Source organism: Colletotrichum godetiae, assembly GCF_030913485.1.
Source record: "Colletotrichum godetiae strain CBS 193.32 chromosome Unknown BDP55scaffold_52, whole genome shotgun sequence".
NCBI classification, from domain to species: Eukaryota; Fungi; Ascomycota; class Sordariomycetes; order Glomerellales; family Glomerellaceae; genus Colletotrichum; species Colletotrichum godetiae.
Genome location: NW_026851300.1, coordinates 113,809 through 130,847, shown reverse-complemented (window position 1 = coordinate 130,847; position 17,039 = coordinate 113,809). Strand labels below are relative to the sequence as shown.

The following is a 17,039-nucleotide window of genomic DNA, read 5'->3' as shown; positions in this document are numbered from 1 at the left end:
TGAATAGAGTGAACCTTAGGCCTCGCCCGCGAAGATCAACGGGAATCACTAACATATACTTTCCTTGGTACTCGCGTGTCTCCATGGTGCTAAACCGTTCGGCGCACATCGACCCAGGTCTTGAATGATTCCGATTGGGTCAAGGAGTGATCCGCGATCGTCATCCTTCCCAGGGGAGAGCGACGGGCCTGGGGCTCGATGGGTTGTGTCACCCAAAGTGGTCCATTCCTGGATGAGCCCTGTAAGCCCATCTTCAGTGGCTCAAGCCAGTATCGCTGGCGGACACGTGCGTTACGGGTAAAGATGACCTTTGGTCCTTCTGAACTTCTGAAAGCTGAGGGGCAGGAGACGATGCAGCAAGTTGAACAAAACACAGCCGCTCTCGAGTCAATATGCTTGCTCTGACAGTTCCCTTTGCGGTTATTGATTGACTCAATTCGTTCGCCGCACTGACACCCTCGACCGGCTTCAGCCGTATGTGAACACCAATTGTAGATGCCAACCCGTTTCTATTGCTTCGCCAAAAGACGAGTTTGGATCAATATTCCACTCACCACCTCGGTTTCCAACTTATCAGTGGCCGTATGTGGAGAGTATACGGTGGTCCCCCAAGCCTTTAGGCGGGAAATCATCTCCGAGTGAAACGAGCCTAGATCTTGGGGGCCAGTTCGGGGACGACTGAATTTTTCTATGGGGGTTCCTTTTTAGCGCAGCGCACCGCTGACCGCTGCACATTTAATCATTCCGAAACCAGGGCCGTCGGTTCTGGCGCCTGGGCCATGCAAGGTCCATGGATGATGGCGCCAACCGTCAACGAGCAAAGGGGGGGACGGGCTACGGCAAGATACAAAGGTCTTGGCCATATCGTGCCGCTCTGAAAAGAAATAAGGCCAATATTTTCGACCATGCATCTGGCGGCAAGTGAGGATATCGTACGTCATATGTTGTTGTGAGGTCTAAAGTTCAGCTCCCAATGTCCGAGAGCGACATTTCAATGTTCTATCGTCTCGCATAATCACGGTATTATCTGAGATTACTCCAAGATCAATGTCACTTTGTAGATCGACCTCAACTCGGTGTTCGCTGTGCCATATCTATTTCTTTTCCTTGCTGGTCTCTTCTCACAGACCATCAACACAGAATAGATTGACCAAAAACAGTCACTAAGCGAATTAGCAGGAGGATCGATTCAATTGTTTATGAACAGAGCCAAACCTATGAAGAGACGTCAATTCATGACTGACAGGCGCAATAACGGCACTTTTTTGCCGGTTTAAGAACGGTGTGCATCAGTCAAAAATAAGCTTGATGCCATCTCTGATTTAAGGTAGCTCATAGTCCTAGGCTATTCTTGACGACACATATTGGCCCACTTGACGGAAGAAATCTTCTGGAACCTGTGGGTTCCCTATCAAGGTATCTCAACTCCAGCTCGTACTCGTGCCGAATTCCCGAGTACTGTCTTTCTGCCCCCTCAATCTCCAAAGTCCTGTTTCCGACTTTGCACTTTGCAATTCCTTTGATTGCCGCGTGATTTCTTTTGCGAGAAGCTCACCACTGTGAGGAAGAAACTTTAGGGGTATTGAAGGTACTCGATGAGGGTAGGTTTCCTCTCTGACCGATTTTGGGGCAAAATCGTGAGCATCCACGGTTTGACTCTGGAGTTCTTTCTCGGATTCCAGAGCCGCAGTCATCAAAGTTCTCGTTTAAGCTTCTTGCACTATTCAAAGGCCCGATAGCGTCCAATGCGACGCTCAGCAGGCGACTGGAGGCTGCGGCATTGGCGAGCACAGTCCCAGCGAACCGCAATGGTGGTTGATCTCGACCATGTGCTCAAGCTCATAAATCGCCTTGCCAACTAATGAGTGTGTGTTATCAAACATGGATCGGGAATGTGCCGTCATGATCCATGATTTCGGTAAGATAGCCGCCCTTTACCGCTGGTCTGTGATGGTCATGACCTGAGGCAGTGGTGCAGGCGCATTTCTCATCTCAACCGCAACCCGGGTATCGTGTATACGTCTGTCAAACGTTTTGAATTCGAAGACGCCCTCGAGCTCACGTCGGATATTGGCCAACTGCTCGTGCGCCTTGAGAATCTCATCGGGCTTGTTGTCTTGGTGAACATGAACCTTAATCAGAAACATCCATCGCTGCCCAGGGTCTGCAGGTGACATGGTGTCCCATGCAGCAGTTTGAGTGAGAGGACCATTGTCGCCGTTCATCTGGAGAATGTAATGTCTTGAAAGACAAAACTCTACGTCCTCTCGGAAGAACTGATAGGTTTCCTCTATGGCCTCGCTCTTGAACCTGCGTTCTTGTCAGATCGCTATCGCCAACGCCAGGTGAGCAAAACTTACTGGTAATTGTTGTCTTTCATCACAGACAACAAGTTTCGTTGATCCCAAATTTCGGTCTTCTTGCGCTGAGTGACCGACGAGCGGACCTGGGGAGGATCAGGGAAATCAGTCCATCGGAGGGTGCCGGGGCGCGCATTGAAGTCCACTTCCGGAGCGGTCGGGCCGAAGTCCTTATCCTTGAATACCTCATATCGGGCCTGGAGGATGTAAGATTGACGGCTCAGTTGCTGATGCAGGTCTTTCCACAGCATCTGAATGTCCTTGCGAGGGGTTTTGACGATTGAATTTTGATTCGGAATTCCGCCGGGCTTTCCTGGGCCCTTGAAGTAAAGGACGCGATGGAGACTCTGCCATGCAGGCATGGCGCAGAGACCGCCGAGGACGGAGCATGCCGCCTGGATATCATCATCGTCAACGAGCGTTGTGAGAAATAGCTCATACATCTTGAATGCCAATTTGCGTGGGGTTGGCAGGAAGTTTGGGGAAGGACCACGGCAGTGAGGCGTGAAAGAGATCTAGAAAGGCGTCTCAGTGAGATGAAGGTGAAAGTGAAAGTGAAATCGCTCTACCGATACGATACGTACCTCGACGTTTTGAGTCACGTGTCTGCCCGTCGCAGGCGCGTGGGCGCCGTCGCGCTTTCTGCCAGTAAAGTGGCCGTGCCCCACCAAAGCTTGCCGCTTCCTTCCCAAGCTTTGAGTTACGGTCATCGACATGCGAACGTCGCTTTTCAAGGTCAACGACCGAATAATTTGTCAATTCCTGAGTCAACGGACCACCCAATTCACCGCGATCATGTCGAGCTCGAGCTTGTCAACTACGAAACGAAAGCACAGAGATTCGATCTCTCCCCCGCCTGTCAAGCGGAAAGTCCAGAGTGGCACGACGAGTACGCTCTCCTTTGCCCACGCCATGGACCACCGTTAACTTTGGACTTTTTACAGAAAATGCAGTTGCAAATTTCTTCAAGCCGACGTCACAAAAGCCAAAAGACCGTACGATATGGACCGAACGCGCACCTAACGACGATACACCCGCGACCCTGCTTGTCGGCCGCTATGAACCAGAGGAGCCTCCGACCGAATCAGAGAAGAGGAGGAAGGTAGCTGCCTTTGACCTGGTATGCCAGCTCAACCGAAATCATACCCATCAAGCGATCGAAGTTGACAGATAGGCGTCTAGGACTCGACCCTAATTACAACAGCTTCAGGTAAGAAGCATGCCGATGCCGCCGACGACTGGAAATGGTGGCATGCTTCTGTGCCTGGAAAGCTGCAGGACCTATACAAAAATGAGGGGTACTGCATAAACATTTATCCCTCAGACTAAATGGAATCAGCTAACCCCGGTAGATATCGTATTGTGGTACTATCCAACCAAGCTGGCCTCGTCCTTCACGCAGATCCCAAAGCAAAAACCCCGAAATCGACAAAAGACCGAGTCTCGGCTTTCAAACAGAAGGCGAATGCCGTGTTGACGCAGCTCAATATCCCAACCACCATATATGCCGCCACAGAGAAAGACATATACAGAAAACCAAGGCCGGGGATGTGGAAGGAGCTTTGCGCTGATTACGACCTTACTGAAGAGGTTGACTTGGAGGAGAGTATCTTCGTCGGCGATGCTGGCGGTCGCATCGCGGCATCGAAATTCTCCAAAGACTTCAGCTGTTCCGATCGAAACCTGGCCCACAACATCGGGATCACATTCAAGACACCGGAAGAATTCTTCCTTGATGAGAAACCTCGGGATTTTGTCCGGGAATTCGACATCGTGCATTTCCCGTATCCAGAGGATTCTAGTTCAGTGGCATCGAATGCTCTGTTTGAGAAGAAAAACAAACAGGACATCGTTCTTTCCTGTGGTCCACCAGGTGCTGGGAAGAGTACGTTCTTCTGGAAGTACCTCAAGCCCTTGGGGTATGAACGTATCAACCAGGACACGTTAAAGACGTCAGTTCACTTCACCCTGCTCGGATCCTTCTAGTTGTTGACGTGTTGGCAGTCGAGACAAGTGCGTGCAGGCCGCCAAAGAACTACTGAGTGAAGGCCAGTCGGTAGCAATAGGTCAGCTACGGCGCGAATTCCTTCGCCATGTTCAAGCACTAACTCGGTCCAGACAACACGAATCCCGACCCCGACACCAGAGCTGTTTGGGTTCAGCTTGCAGCCAAAAATGACGTTCCAATCAGATGTGTTTGGTTCAAGACACCTCTTCATATATGCGAACACAATGACGCCGTACGATCCATGAATGAATCTGTAAGCCCGACTTTGGCCTCGGAAACATAACTATGGCTAATGTATGACAGCTTAACCCCGAGTCACGAACATCACTCCCTAGGATGGCCTTCAATGGATTCAAATCCCGCTTCAAGGAGCCCAAAGTGAAAGAGGGGTTCCAAGACATCACCGAACTCGAGTTCGCCTTCAGAGGTACCAAGGAAGAGCACGGAGTGTGGGCCAAGTACTGGCTTTGATATCTCGGACTTGCTCCCGAACCAAAATTTCCAATAAACGCAAATCTGCCAGAGGCTCGAGTCAACGAAAGTTTCGCACCACGAATAACGGCCCTATATCCGGCCTCAACAGCACCTCACACCAGTACAGTCCAGGATAGGGAGGCAACTGATATAATCAGAGGCGGTACCTAAACTCAATATCTCGGTCACCTGTCCGCTTCTTCCGCGTGTCTCCCCTGGCACCGGTGAGGATAGCTTCCTTCTCCATGTCCAGGCGTCTGAGGAATAGCCAATGGATGACGATCAATCACTCTGCCACAAAGATGGCTCCGAGTGAAGACCCATTCCCGAGAACATACGGCGAACTTCTGTAGATTTGGCCTGCTACAGCACCGGCTGAGTTGCCGATTGTCTGTTGAATACCAATGGCCGTTGCACGCCGATATTGTGGTGCTGTGTTGACGATAAGCCAGGCCAGGTTAAGCCCTATGCCATCATATACTGCAACAGCGCAAGTGAAGCAGGCAAAGTGTTTGACGGCATTGTTGTTAACGCCGATCAAAATCACATAGCCAATTGCGCCTACAAGGTTGGTACTGAAGAGGAACTTTACGTGCTGAGAGTCAGCTGCTGCTGCTACTATAGCAATACGACGGGAATCAAGCATGACTCAACTTACCATGCCGCATTTTCCGTACTTGTCTGAGAGAAATGCAAAAGTGAAGAATGCCAGCGCACCGAGGCAATACACGGGTATTGTCAAGGAGTTGCTAGCCAGCGTGCCGTGGCCCATAGCGTGCAATATGGAGGGCAAGAAAGTGCCGAATCCATTCGTCAAAATGTTCTGATAGAATTGTGTCCACGCGCTGCGAGCATAAATGTCAGGAAAATATCTCTTGTCTTCGAATCCTCAGCAACACATACCTAAGCCAAGTCTTCGGTACCAAGAACGCGAGCTTGACTTCCTTCCAACCAAGCTCGTTACTACCCATGTAATCCAATCTCTCTTGGTGCCGCATATCCATGATCACTCGCTCCTCTTCATTGAGGAAGTACGCGTTCCGAACGTCGCTAGACAAACCGAACCAAACAGCAAAGGCGCATATGACACTAAACGCCCCTTCGATGAGATACACCCATCTCCAGCCAACGTGCCCGCATACACCCTCCATTTGCAACAACCCGTACGCCAACAAGCCTCCAAAAGCACCGTATAATGCCGTGCACGAGACGAGGTAAGATGTGCGCTTTGCAATCTCATCTCGCTTGTATACCATGGTGAGGTACATGTTGAGAGAAGGGAGCAGACCGCCCTCGCAGGCGCCGAGGACCAAACGGCATGCATAAAGGCCGCCGACATTGCGAATTAAGCCGTTGACTACTGTCGTGACGGACCATATTACGCAGAGGGCTGTCAGGACGAAGCGGGGTTCGAAGCGTTTGACGAGGAGGACGGCTGGGACTTCTACGGGCACGTAGGTTACGAAGAAGAGGGACACGGCTGTTGAGTATTGTTGATTGGTGGCGCCGATTTCTTCGGGCATGCCGGCGACTTTGACAATTCCTGTATCATGTTTAGAAACTTGGTCGGAGACAAATAATCGGAACTAGGTTTTAGTAAGAGGTTGATGAAACTGGGTATGTGTACATACCGATGTTGGGTCTATCGATAAAGCGTGAGAGATAGACGATGAAGAGTACGGGTGTGATATACAGGTCCAGCTTTCTCACGACTTTTGCTTCCTGGGAGCGGTCGATCTGGATATCGGCTGAATGAACGACATCGATGTCATGATTAACAACATCGTCGCTGCTACCGTTTCTTGGTTTTCTCGTTGACTTGCGCCTCCGACATTCCAAAAGAATAGCATAGTGCTAAGATCCGATATCAAGTAATTATCTTATTCCATGGAGAGAAGCTGGGAAAGAACTTGACTAAAGTATCACCAAGTACATGTAAAGATTCCCGCAGTCCATCTCATCTTGTTGGCATCCATGACTTCACGTCATCATTCAGCAATACGGTAGGATCTCCTCAATTGCATTTCTCTCTCGATATCTAGAAACCAGATAGGTCGCTCGCATCTTCATTCCGCAATTCGGTTCAGAGTCAGGAGAATCTGCAATTGTAAATCACTTATCAGACACATGACAATCGCCTTGGCAGACGGCATCTCTCCTGACAACCCGGAAACCATTGGCGATTGAAGCGCGCGATGTGCATACGACGTGCGGTGATGTCCGAGTGGAAGCGGGTTGGCGAACCGAGTTGACGTTCGCCTTTGATTCACGGCTCGGATCATGAGGCCGTCGTTATCAACTTGTCAACAAGAGGGTTTCATTCGGTTCAAGAGCTAAATTCATGGACACAACCAAGATTGGTCTTATCGAAGCATTTTCTGGTGACCGCATCCTCATACCCGGAACAGATTTACGCATCACGTCAGTGCGTCTCCCGCAGAGAGAATATCTTCAGTCAAAGTCTTCTACCTTTGGATAGCCGGTTTCGGTGCCGGCAACAAGATGCGACTGAGCTGCACGATAAGGAGGTATCGTCTCATTGATGAAGCGGAGGAAGGAGGTGCCGTACACCAACTGATTAGATGGCATACCCTGAGATCAGCTAGCCCTAAAGTCGGAAACATCTCACAGTCGTTAACAAGATGCGCTTCATCGACCTCAGTAATCTTAGCCCCCAGTTTAATAATCCTTGAAAACATCTCGGGGCAGCAAGCCGAGTCGCTGACACACACAGGTTGCGATACCCAGCCCCACTTCGGAGGAGGTTTCGGAAGCTTCGGGGTTCGCCTCCGGTGCCGAGCCCGGGAATGCGGCAGCCCTGATAAGCTGCGCATTGGGGATCGGATGGTGCGATTTGGGAAACAATGCGGGGGATATGCAACACAGTGATTAGATCGGGGACGGACTCCTACGTAGGAGGCAATGAGTGTGCCTCATATCATCATTCAGCGCAACACCGGTGGCATGCGTGTAACTGTCTCGCTCAGTTGGCTCAGCCTTTGCCGACTCAACGTACTTTGAAGAATAACATCTTCCAAGCATCTTCCCTTCACCGTCATTCACTATGGGCTCGCTGGGTCAAAGTAGAAAGAAGATTAGAATCGCGATAGGTAAGTCAATGTCTGCAGCAAGCAGACTTTCGGCTAGCATCATGACAGTCTTGGCTCACAATTTGATCACCAGATCGCGGCGGCACCTTCACCGATGTGCACGCCTACATACCCGGCTCAAATGAGCCGGAAATGGTCTTCAAACTTCTTTCCGTAGACCCAATAAACTACAAAGATGCACCCACCGAAGGCATAAGACGCGTCCTGGCACATTACAGGGGCGCACCAGTTTCCCGCGACGAGCCCCTTGACATCTCAGACGTCGAATCAGTTCGCATGGGAACCACCGTGGCCACCAACGCCCTCTTAGAACGACAGGGTGAGCGTGTCGCGTTCCTCACGACCAAGGGATTTCGGGATCTGCTTGTTATTGGCAACCAGGCTCGGCCGCACATCTTTGACCTGAGTATTCACAAGTTGAAGAATCTGTATGAGAGGGTTGTCGAGGTTGATGAGCGCGTGACGATGGAGGAGTTCTTGGAGAACCCAGAGAAGCAGCCTATTGACATTGAAAGCGATCCGGGGCTCGTGAAGGGGTTGACTGGCGAGCCGGTTCGAGTCCTTAAGAAGCCGGATCTGGAAGTCGTGGCCAGTCAGTTGAGCGATCTCAAAGCTGAGGGGTTCAAAAGTCTTGCGATTTGCTTCATTCACTCTTATCTCTATCCCAATCACGAGAACGAGGTAGCGGAACTAGCGCGTACCATGGGCTTCGACGTTTCAGTTTCCTTTGAACTACAGCCAACGGTAAGACGAGCCACCCTCCTCTCACAAAATGCTTCACAGGCTCATCCGTCCAGATCAAGATGGTATCCCGAGGCAACTCAGCAAACGCCGACGCGTACCTCTCCCCACTCATCCGCCGCTACGTCCGCGACTTTGGAAGCGGGTTTAAGGGAGGTCTAGACGCTATCGCAAGCAAGCTCCTCTTCATGCAAAGTGACGGCGGCCTTTGTCTCTGGCAGAACTTTTCCGGGTTGCGCGCCATCCTCTCGGGACCAGCAGGCGGCGTAATCGGCTTCGGCAAGTCCTGCTATGATCCGGAGACCAAGATGCCGGTGATTGGTTTCGATATGGGCGGCACCTCGACGGATGTCAGTCGCTTTTCGGGCATGTATGATCATGTCTTTGAGACGGAGACGGCCGAGGTCACGTTGCAGACGCCGCAGTTGGACATCAATACTGTTGCTGCTGGTGGCGGCTCGATTCTGCATTGGAAGAATGGCTTGTTTGCGATTGGACCGGACGTAAGTCATCACGAACTATTAATGCCTCGATGATGATGTGAACTAACGTTGCCTTACAGTCTGCCGGCGCTCACCCAGGACCTGTTTGCTACCGAAAGGGCGGACCCCTGACAGTCACTGACGCGAACCTCTTCCTAGGCCGTCTACGTCCCGAATACTTCCCTTCTATCTTCGGACCAAAGGAGAACGAAACCCTCGACTACGACGCAGCAGCCGTAGCTTTCCATAGTCTCACGGAGAAGATCAACTCCGAAGAGGGGAAGTCATTCACGCCGGAAGAGATCGCCAGTGGCTTCCTCCGTGTTGCCAACGAAAGCATGAGTAGACCTATACGTTCACTCACAGAAGGGAGAGGCATTCGCACATCAGATCATGTTCTAGCCACATTCGGAGGAGCTGGCGGGCAACATGCGTGTGACGTCGCTGAAGCGCTGGGCGTAGAGCGCGTCGTCATACACCGGTTGTCGTCCATCTTGTCTGCGTACGGCATGGCACTAGCCGATTTGACGCACGAGATCCAGCGACCTAAGGCGGCTGAGCTTTCTAATCTCTCTGATAAGCAGCTGGAAGAGGAGTTCAAGGCTTTAACGGATGAGGCTACAGCGACTTTGGCCGCCCAGGGGTTCTCTGATGAGCAGATCGAGCACGAGCTGTTCCTCAACCTGAGATACAAAGGGACCAACAGCTCTCTCATGATCCGCAAGCCAGAAGGATCGTGGAACTTCACTCGCCAATTTGTCGAGCACCACGAAGAAGAGTTCGGCTTCGTCCTAGACCGCGGCATCCTGGTGGAGGACATTCGCGTCCGCGCGCTGGGCAAGACGCCCGACTCCAACGTGACCGGCGTATCTCAGGCTCTCAAGTCTGTTGAGATTAGACTGGTAGAAAGCAGTAAGAGAGCCAGCACGACGAAGTTGCATACGAGCGGCCAATGGCATGAGGTCGACCTCTTCAAGCTCGAGGATCTTGCACCGGGCGAGAGGGTCGTTGGTCCTGCAATCATCCTGGACCAAACTCAGACCATCATGATCCAGCCGTTTTGGACTGCGACTGTGCTTCCCCGTCACCTACTTCTCGAAAAGAATGCGATTTCGCAAGGCTCCGTCGACGAAACCGTCGAGCTCACAACAGAAACGGACGAAGTCGACCCGATTCAACTATCAGTATTTGGTCACCGATTCATGAGCATAGCGGAGCAGATGGGTAGATCACTGCAAATGACCTCGGTCTCCGTCAATATCAAGGAAAGGCTAGACTACTCGTGCGCCATTTTCTCGCCGACAGGCGGTCTGGTTGCCAACGCGCCGCATATCCCGTGTCATCTAGGAGCAATGAGCTACGCCGTAGCCTACCAAGCCGAGCGCTGGGGCAACTCTCTTCGCCCTGGAGATGTGCTGGTCTCTAACCACCCGGCTGCCGGCGGATCCCATCTCCCTGACGTGACAGTGATCTCGCCGGTCATTGACGAAGAAACCAACGAAGTCCTCTTTTGGACTGCTTCTCGGGCTCATCATGCCGACATTGGAGGTATCTCGGCTGGTTCTATGCCACCACATTCCAAGGAGATCTGGCAAGAGGGTGCTTCTTTCCTGTCCTTCAAGCTGGTGGACGGAGGCAGGTTTGACGAGGAAGGCCTTGCTGAGATTATGCTGAAGAAGCCGGCGTCGTACCCTGGTTCCTCCGGCACGAGGACGTGGAATGATAATGTGAGCGATCTGAAGGCACAGATTGCTGCCAATCAGAAGGGCATCAGACTCATCCAGGACTCGATCAAGGAGTACGGCCTGCCGACGGTCCAGGTAAGTCTGTCTGAAGAAGATGGAGTATGGTTAGAGGCACGAATTACTGACGGTCAACATCAGAAATACATGCTCGGAATCCAGAACAACGCCGAGAAGGTAGTCCGAAACCTCCTCCGCCAAGTTCATGACCAGTTTGGTGGCCTGCCGCTCGAGGCTGAGGACCAAATGGACGACGGCTCGAAGCTCAAGCTTAAGATCCGAATCCATCGCGAAGAGGGCTCGGCCGTCTTCGATTTCACAGGGACTAGCCGGGAGATGTACGGCAACCTCAACGCACCGCGGGCCATCACCTTCAGCGCCATTATCTATGTCTTGCGTTCGTTGGTCAGGGAGGATATTCCGTTGAACCAGGGCTGCCTAGCTCCCATCAACGTAATCATACCCTCTGGGACGATTATTTCCCCTTCGTTGGGTGCTGCCACAGTTGGCGGCAATGTAGAAACATCGCAGAGAGTAACGGATGTGGTGTTGAGGGCGTTCCAGGCCGCGGCGGCTAGTCAGGGAACGTGCAATAACTTGACGTTCGGATATGGGGGTGAGATGGTCGACGGAAAGGCAAAGCCTGGGTTTGGATACTACGAGGTAAGCCATCCATCATCTCGTATCATGTTAGTCTTCGTGTGCTGATTCCTATAAAATCAGACCATCGCAGGCGGCGCCGGTGCAGGACCAAGCTGGGAAGGCCAGTCAGGCGTACACGTCCACATGACCAACACCAGAATTACAGATCCGGAGTCCCTAGAGCGTCGATACCCGTGCATCCTCCGTGAGTTCGGGATCCGGCGAGGATCCGGCGGTCGAGGCAAGTATAATGGAGGAGACGGCTGCGTCCGAGAGATTGAGTTCCGTCGAGACTTGCACGTCAGTGTGCTGAGTGAGAGGCGGACGGTTCCTCCTTACGGTCTAGCTGGAGGCGAGCCTGGAGCTCTCGGCGAGAATGTGTGGGTTCGGCATGACGAGTATGGGACGCGGGAGATCAACCTGGGCGGGAAGAACAGTTGCGAGATGAAGAAGGGAGATCGGATTATCATCAGTGAGTCTAGTTCGTCGACGGCGGTGCTGCTGGTTTGCTAACAACCTGGTGATAGGGAGTCCAGGCGGAGGTGCATACGGTGCCTTATAAGGTCGTCGCTGTCGTCAGGGATGATACGATGGCGTTTTCAGAGTGGGCCGGAAGATGTATTCTGTTCGTCTTTCCTATAAAGGGCGAGGGAAGCTGTTTTAGAGAAAATCTCAATGAGCATTGCAGCTGTGGAAATTCTGGAGACCTGCCAGGGTGTTTGAACCAGACTTGGCTCGAAGTTGACGCGTAAGACTGAGGACCCCCAGCTTGGCTTCGGTTGCGTGTGCCGCGATGCCGTGGTGCCGTGTTGCCGTGCTTCCGTCCACGCGGTGCCGTGATAGCCGTTGACGAACATTCTTAGCCTTAGAGTTCCACGCCATTTTGCGGGAGGAAACAAATTCCCCATGTTGGCGCCGGTGGAGGCCGCTTGCGATGACCTGCATTTTGACAGATCCGATCTATCGGATCGACACTTTGTTTAAGGTTGAGTTTGCAAGGCGGATGCATCTTTCGTGATCCAAGCGCCCCACTCTTCAACTTCATCTTATTGAGACTTCAACACATCGATGCCAGGCAAACCTCGTCGTCCATTCAATCCTCGCCGGATGGTTTTTTTTTTTTTTTTTTTTTGCCGTTTCCTTCTTTCCCCTCAGTCATCCATGTTATATTTCATCGTCTAAGATTTACATAACGAATACGGGCGAAGAAGGGTAAGATGAGGTGGCGGAAGTGAGCATCCCGACGATACAGATGAGAGTCCTCTACTCTATTTGTGAAGGATCATTTAAACACGACTTTGCTGCCAGCAGATGAACCAATGCTTATCAACCCAGCCCAGGCCAAGTACCCCCGGCCCCAAGAGTCGGAGAGAACCACTCGCACTTGAGAAGTTGAGAGTTCTTAAGCGAAGAGGATGGATCCTCATTGAGGAATGATGTGATAGCACTGCTGTTTCTCGCTGTTCACTGTAGAGGTCGCAAGTTAACATACAAACAGGTAAGCTTATAGGAGATCAGCGAATTCATCGAGGTTGAGTCTACACTAGTCACCAAGGCCTAAGGAATTCACGATGAAGAAGGGAAAGTAGTTGAGTCAAGTCATGAGGATTATATTGTAGGTACATGCTCCCCATGTCCATATATACAGTGAATGGCCAAGGGGCCAAGTGATGCGCATCAGCTTACACACCACAGAAAAGAAAAATGTGGGTGGTTTCTTCCCTCCTAAGTTCTTTAACCAAAAACAAAGTTCACTCGCAGTCTCTCGGAGACTGAGTGCGGCAAGAGCAGCACCGTCGCCGTCACAGCAAGCTGCGTTGGCGACCAAGACCGGAACTCAAGAATACCAAACAGCTCAGGAGCGAGCCATTTAGCAGGCCTTGAGGGTGGAGTACTTGCAGGCGCTGGACGGGCCACTGCCAATCTTCTTGGGCTCGTTGCCGGGGGTGGTGCCCTGGAACTCGGTGCAAATCTCCTTGACGGAGGTGGCGCAAGTGCCGGTGATGGTGGAGGTATCACCCTTGTTGGAGTTGATGCCGGTGAGCATCTTGCCGTTGTAGGCCTTGACGTTCTTAACAACGACGGTGCGCTTGCCCATGGTCTTGCAGTTACCGCAGGAGCGGTAGAGCTTGCCGAAGTCGACGACGGTGAATCCGTCAATGGTGACGGTGCCGAGACCGTTGTGCTGGATGACCTTGTCCTCGGCGCCGCGGGCACCACCGCCAATGATGGAGGCGTTGCCGTCACCCTTGAGGGAGAGAGCGTCCTCGCAGACGGCGGTCCACCAGACGTTGTTGATGGTGCAGGAGCCCTTGCAGTGGACACCCTCGATCTGGTCGGCACCGATGATGGCGTTCTTGAGGGTGGCACCGTTCTCGAGGAGGAAGACGGCGTCCTTGTCGCCACCCTCAGCCTGGCCAGTGCACTTGACGCCACGGCCGTAGGTCTTCATGCCACCATCGAAGGTTCCCTTGACGGACTGAGCGGCCTTGTAGGTGACGGTTCCCTTGGAGGCGGGGATGGGGAAGGAGGCGCGCTTCTCGATGGCACCGAAGTTGTTGGGGGAGGACTCGGCACCGGGGGCGGCGATGACGGCAGAGGCCGAGAGGGCAGCGAGGACAGCGGAGAACTTCATTTTGAATGTGGTGGTTGGTTTAAGAAAACACGTAGAGTTGGAAGTAGTTTGGAAGTGTTGACAACGAATGAATAACCACCAGGGCTAAAGAATGTGAGTAGTTGGATTGGTAAAGAGAGACTGTAGCGGAAGATGCTGATGAAAGTGATGAGGAATAAGAGAGAGAAGGAAAGTTCGATGGACGGGAGCTTGCAACCTTCTTATATCTTTCGATGTTGGGCAGATTCTGGGAAATTCTGCTCTCCTCCAGGCTACTCAACAACATACTTTCCCCTTCCCGCAGGAGTCATCCTGATCCTGCATCTCATTCACGCTGCCAAGACCTTAGATAGTGGGACCTTGGCAGGTCGAACAGCTCACAGTGACACGGATACACAAGCTTTTGTCCAGGGCTGGGGGTGAACTGAGACGAGGACGTCCAAAAGTTCACAGCCCGCAGTCTGGCCCACGATGGAGCTCAAGGGATTGTTGGCGAGTGGCTAGTCTGTGTCCTGGTTCCTGGACGAGCTCACCCCGACTAAGCTTACGGGATAGAAGAGACATGGCCCCCTTCCTCCTCCTCCTCGCCTCTGCCTGAATCGACAAGGACCGGGAGTTAGCGAGGGAACAGTCGATTCATTTCGGGCAGAGCCTTCCTTCCCTGTCCATATGATCCACCCCGATATCAGAAAGTGGCTCGGGCGCTTCGGCGAGCCGCAATCATCAGTGCAGCGACGAGCTGTTTCAATGTTCGAGGGGGCAGAAAGACTGCCCAGTGTCCGAGGAGGTACACACGATGACATGGAGGCATTCCCGTCGACAATTTGCCCACGGCTATGGGCTCAGGGGTTAACCCATGACGGTGCTGTATGTGGCATGGAGATGGGGAACATGAGCAAGTTGGAACCTCACTCTCTTTTCTTTGCCCTGCAAACCCGGTACTTACGCTTATCCAGAGTAGGCTCGCATTTCGTATTTGTCTAAAATGTGGCGCTGTCTTCCTGGTTAACCATGAAACAAGTCAGGGGCTGTCACAGGGTTAGTATGTAAGTTGGAAGATTAGACCATGTACAAAAAGATGGAGTTGAGATCCACAGTAGAGAGTCCTCTTTGGGAAAACTACGGATAGTAAGTCAGAGGTTTGGGGGATTTCTGCAGTGCTGGGCAGCACTCTGCTGGCAGAAAGTGTGTCTCGCTCTCGGAGCTTATGCCGTGAGCAGAAAGACGCAAAAAGCAGACTGTCGGCCAGAATCCGCAATGTTTCCGTCGCTAGCGCGCGGGAAGAGCTCCCATTGGCCGGCACCCTGGTTTCGGTTGTATATCGAAGGGAGATGAACTGGGGCCTTTTCGAGATGGAACCAACGTCTATTTAGATAAGACCCGTTACCGCGGTCCTGAGTAATTCCCGGCCTCACGGACTGGCGTCGGAGGAGAGAGACTCAAAAAAGTGGCAATGGACGGCGGTAGTGTCCTTGCTGTTCTAGCTGCTTCCTCTTGAATTCTAGCGAGAGTTGATACCCAAAACATCGGTACTACGGTAGTTGTCTGTGAGTTCTTGGCTCCTTGCAGCCATGGTTGAGCCCTTTTTCGAATAACCTCTCGAAGGTTTAGGGGAATCTGCCTGACGTGTTTTGGGGTGGAGCGTGATCCCGCGAACTCTGATTTTCTCTGCCGCACACTGAGGGTCCCGGCTAACCAAGGATGGCACTTTTAAGCCGTGGCAAGCCTGATATTATCTCTTTCGAATCTCCCCCCAGCTGCTGGCAGCATATCGTCAGTGCACGGCGCAGCCCAAGTCCCCCCTTGACCGCAAAATCTGCCCCCATGGACACATGTCGCCATCCCTGTTCAAGCTTATTGACCTTAATCAGCTTTCCGGGGTATCGCTGGAGCCGAAGAAGAGCGAAAAGCTGGACCAGCGCAATGCAGGCTATGCGCTAGCAACAAGGGGCGGCAGAAGCACGTTGCCGCTGAGACAGCGCTCATCTGAACCAGATTCGACATGCCACTGTCAAAGTTCAAGATCCCAGTGCCGTCACTGGTGGATCAAAGTTGAAAGGTGCTGAATCAGTTTGGTGGTCTTTTGCGACATGTCTAAATTGCAAACAACCCGAGACAGACCCCGCCAGACATAATGCGACAATCGCGATAGAGTCAAATGATCTCCAGTTCTACAATATATCACCAACGCGCCTGTGTCTGGAATTGCGGGTGGGATGCGACTGTGCAGGCCGGAAACAGCACCATCGGGATCCGAAAAAGGCCAAAAGAGGCTCTTAATGTCACCGTTGCCATCGCTTTTGGGCCTGCCCTGTCGGACGAGGCTCCGATTCCCGTTGCATCGAGACATAGTTAAACAACGGATACCGGTTTTTGTGCACTGGCGGTGTGAGCGTGTGAAAATTCGCTTGTTTGCCGAACTACCTGGGAAGGCGGATAACCCGTGGCCTAGGCGAAGATGGGAGCGGAGATCGGATGCTCTCAAAATTGTCACCTTAACACTAAATATTGACCCACGAGGGGGGGCATACCAGATGAGCCCGGCAGACTGGCAAGGGGGCGTCACCTGGTGAGGTTCGGTCGTTCTAGTCATGGACCTAATTCCACCAATGCGAAAACGATTCAAGTTCTGTTGGATGTTGTGTGCGTGCCCACGGCACTCACTCCAGAAACGTGATGGGCTGTGATGTGTGCCAAGAAAATTCTAGAAAGGAGTTGCCAAGACTTTTCAATATAGTGTGCCAAGACATTCTGGCACCCATAGATCGGCACACTTTTGGGCTGCGCTGGCCGAGGTTCCCGGTCCAATCGAGACAACTCAATCGCAAAGAGCTTTGTTTTGCTTGAGAAACCAGCCAAAACTCTG

General features: G+C 52.3%; 5 protein-coding genes across 5 annotated transcripts; 2 read left to right on the top strand and 3 right to left on the bottom strand.

The window, feature by feature from the left end:
• Window positions 1-1,934: 1,934 nt before the first annotated feature.
• Window positions 1,935-2,803, bottom strand: BDP55DRAFT_732691 (mediator complex, subunit Med18; the record flags this gene model as incomplete). Its single annotated transcript, XM_060579980.1, has 2 exons — window positions 1,935-2,310; window positions 2,361-2,803. 2 exons carry the CDS (start codon window positions 2,801-2,803, stop codon window positions 1,935-1,937), a joined length of 819 nt encoding a protein of 272 aa, XP_060424913.1.
• A 352-nt stretch (window positions 2,804-3,155) lies between these two features.
• On the top strand, window positions 3,156-4,839 carry BDP55DRAFT_561525 (polynucleotide kinase 3 phosphatase; the record flags this gene model as incomplete). The annotated part of the gene is made up of 7 exons (XM_060570087.1): window positions 3,156-3,249; window positions 3,305-3,480; window positions 3,543-3,658; window positions 3,713-4,312; window positions 4,365-4,426; window positions 4,479-4,621; window positions 4,672-4,839. The coding sequence occupies 7 exons, from the start codon at window positions 3,156-3,158 to the stop codon at window positions 4,837-4,839; spliced, it is 1,359 nt and encodes a 452-aa protein (XP_060424912.1).
• Window positions 4,840-5,128: 289 nt separating this feature from the next.
• BDP55DRAFT_732689 (major facilitator superfamily domain-containing protein) lies at window positions 5,129-6,818 on the bottom strand (the record flags this gene model as incomplete). The annotated part of the gene is made up of 5 exons (XM_060579979.1): window positions 5,129-5,428; window positions 5,501-5,687; window positions 5,746-6,385; window positions 6,474-6,590; window positions 6,776-6,818. 5 exons carry the CDS (start codon window positions 6,816-6,818, stop codon window positions 5,129-5,131), a joined length of 1,287 nt encoding a protein of 428 aa, XP_060424911.1.
• An 899-nt stretch (window positions 6,819-7,717) lies between these two features.
• Window positions 7,718-12,256, top strand: BDP55DRAFT_677446 (Hydantoinase B/oxoprolinase-domain-containing protein). The gene is made up of 7 exons (XM_060575899.1): window positions 7,718-7,952; window positions 8,026-8,696; window positions 8,750-9,196; window positions 9,256-10,995; window positions 11,059-11,580; window positions 11,641-12,031; window positions 12,087-12,256. Exons 1-7 carry the CDS (start codon window positions 7,907-7,909, stop codon window positions 12,119-12,121), a joined length of 3,852 nt encoding a protein of 1,283 aa, XP_060424910.1. The 5' UTR covers window positions 7,718-7,906; the 3' UTR covers window positions 12,122-12,256.
• Window positions 12,257-13,069: 813 nt separating this feature from the next.
• BDP55DRAFT_707179 (pectate lyase E) lies at window positions 13,070-14,371 on the bottom strand. The gene has a single exon (XM_060578069.1). The coding sequence runs from the start codon at window positions 14,192-14,194 to the stop codon at window positions 13,430-13,432; it is 765 nt and encodes a 254-aa protein (XP_060424909.1). The 5' UTR covers window positions 14,195-14,371; the 3' UTR covers window positions 13,070-13,429.
• Window positions 14,372-17,039: the final 2,668 nt, after the last annotated feature.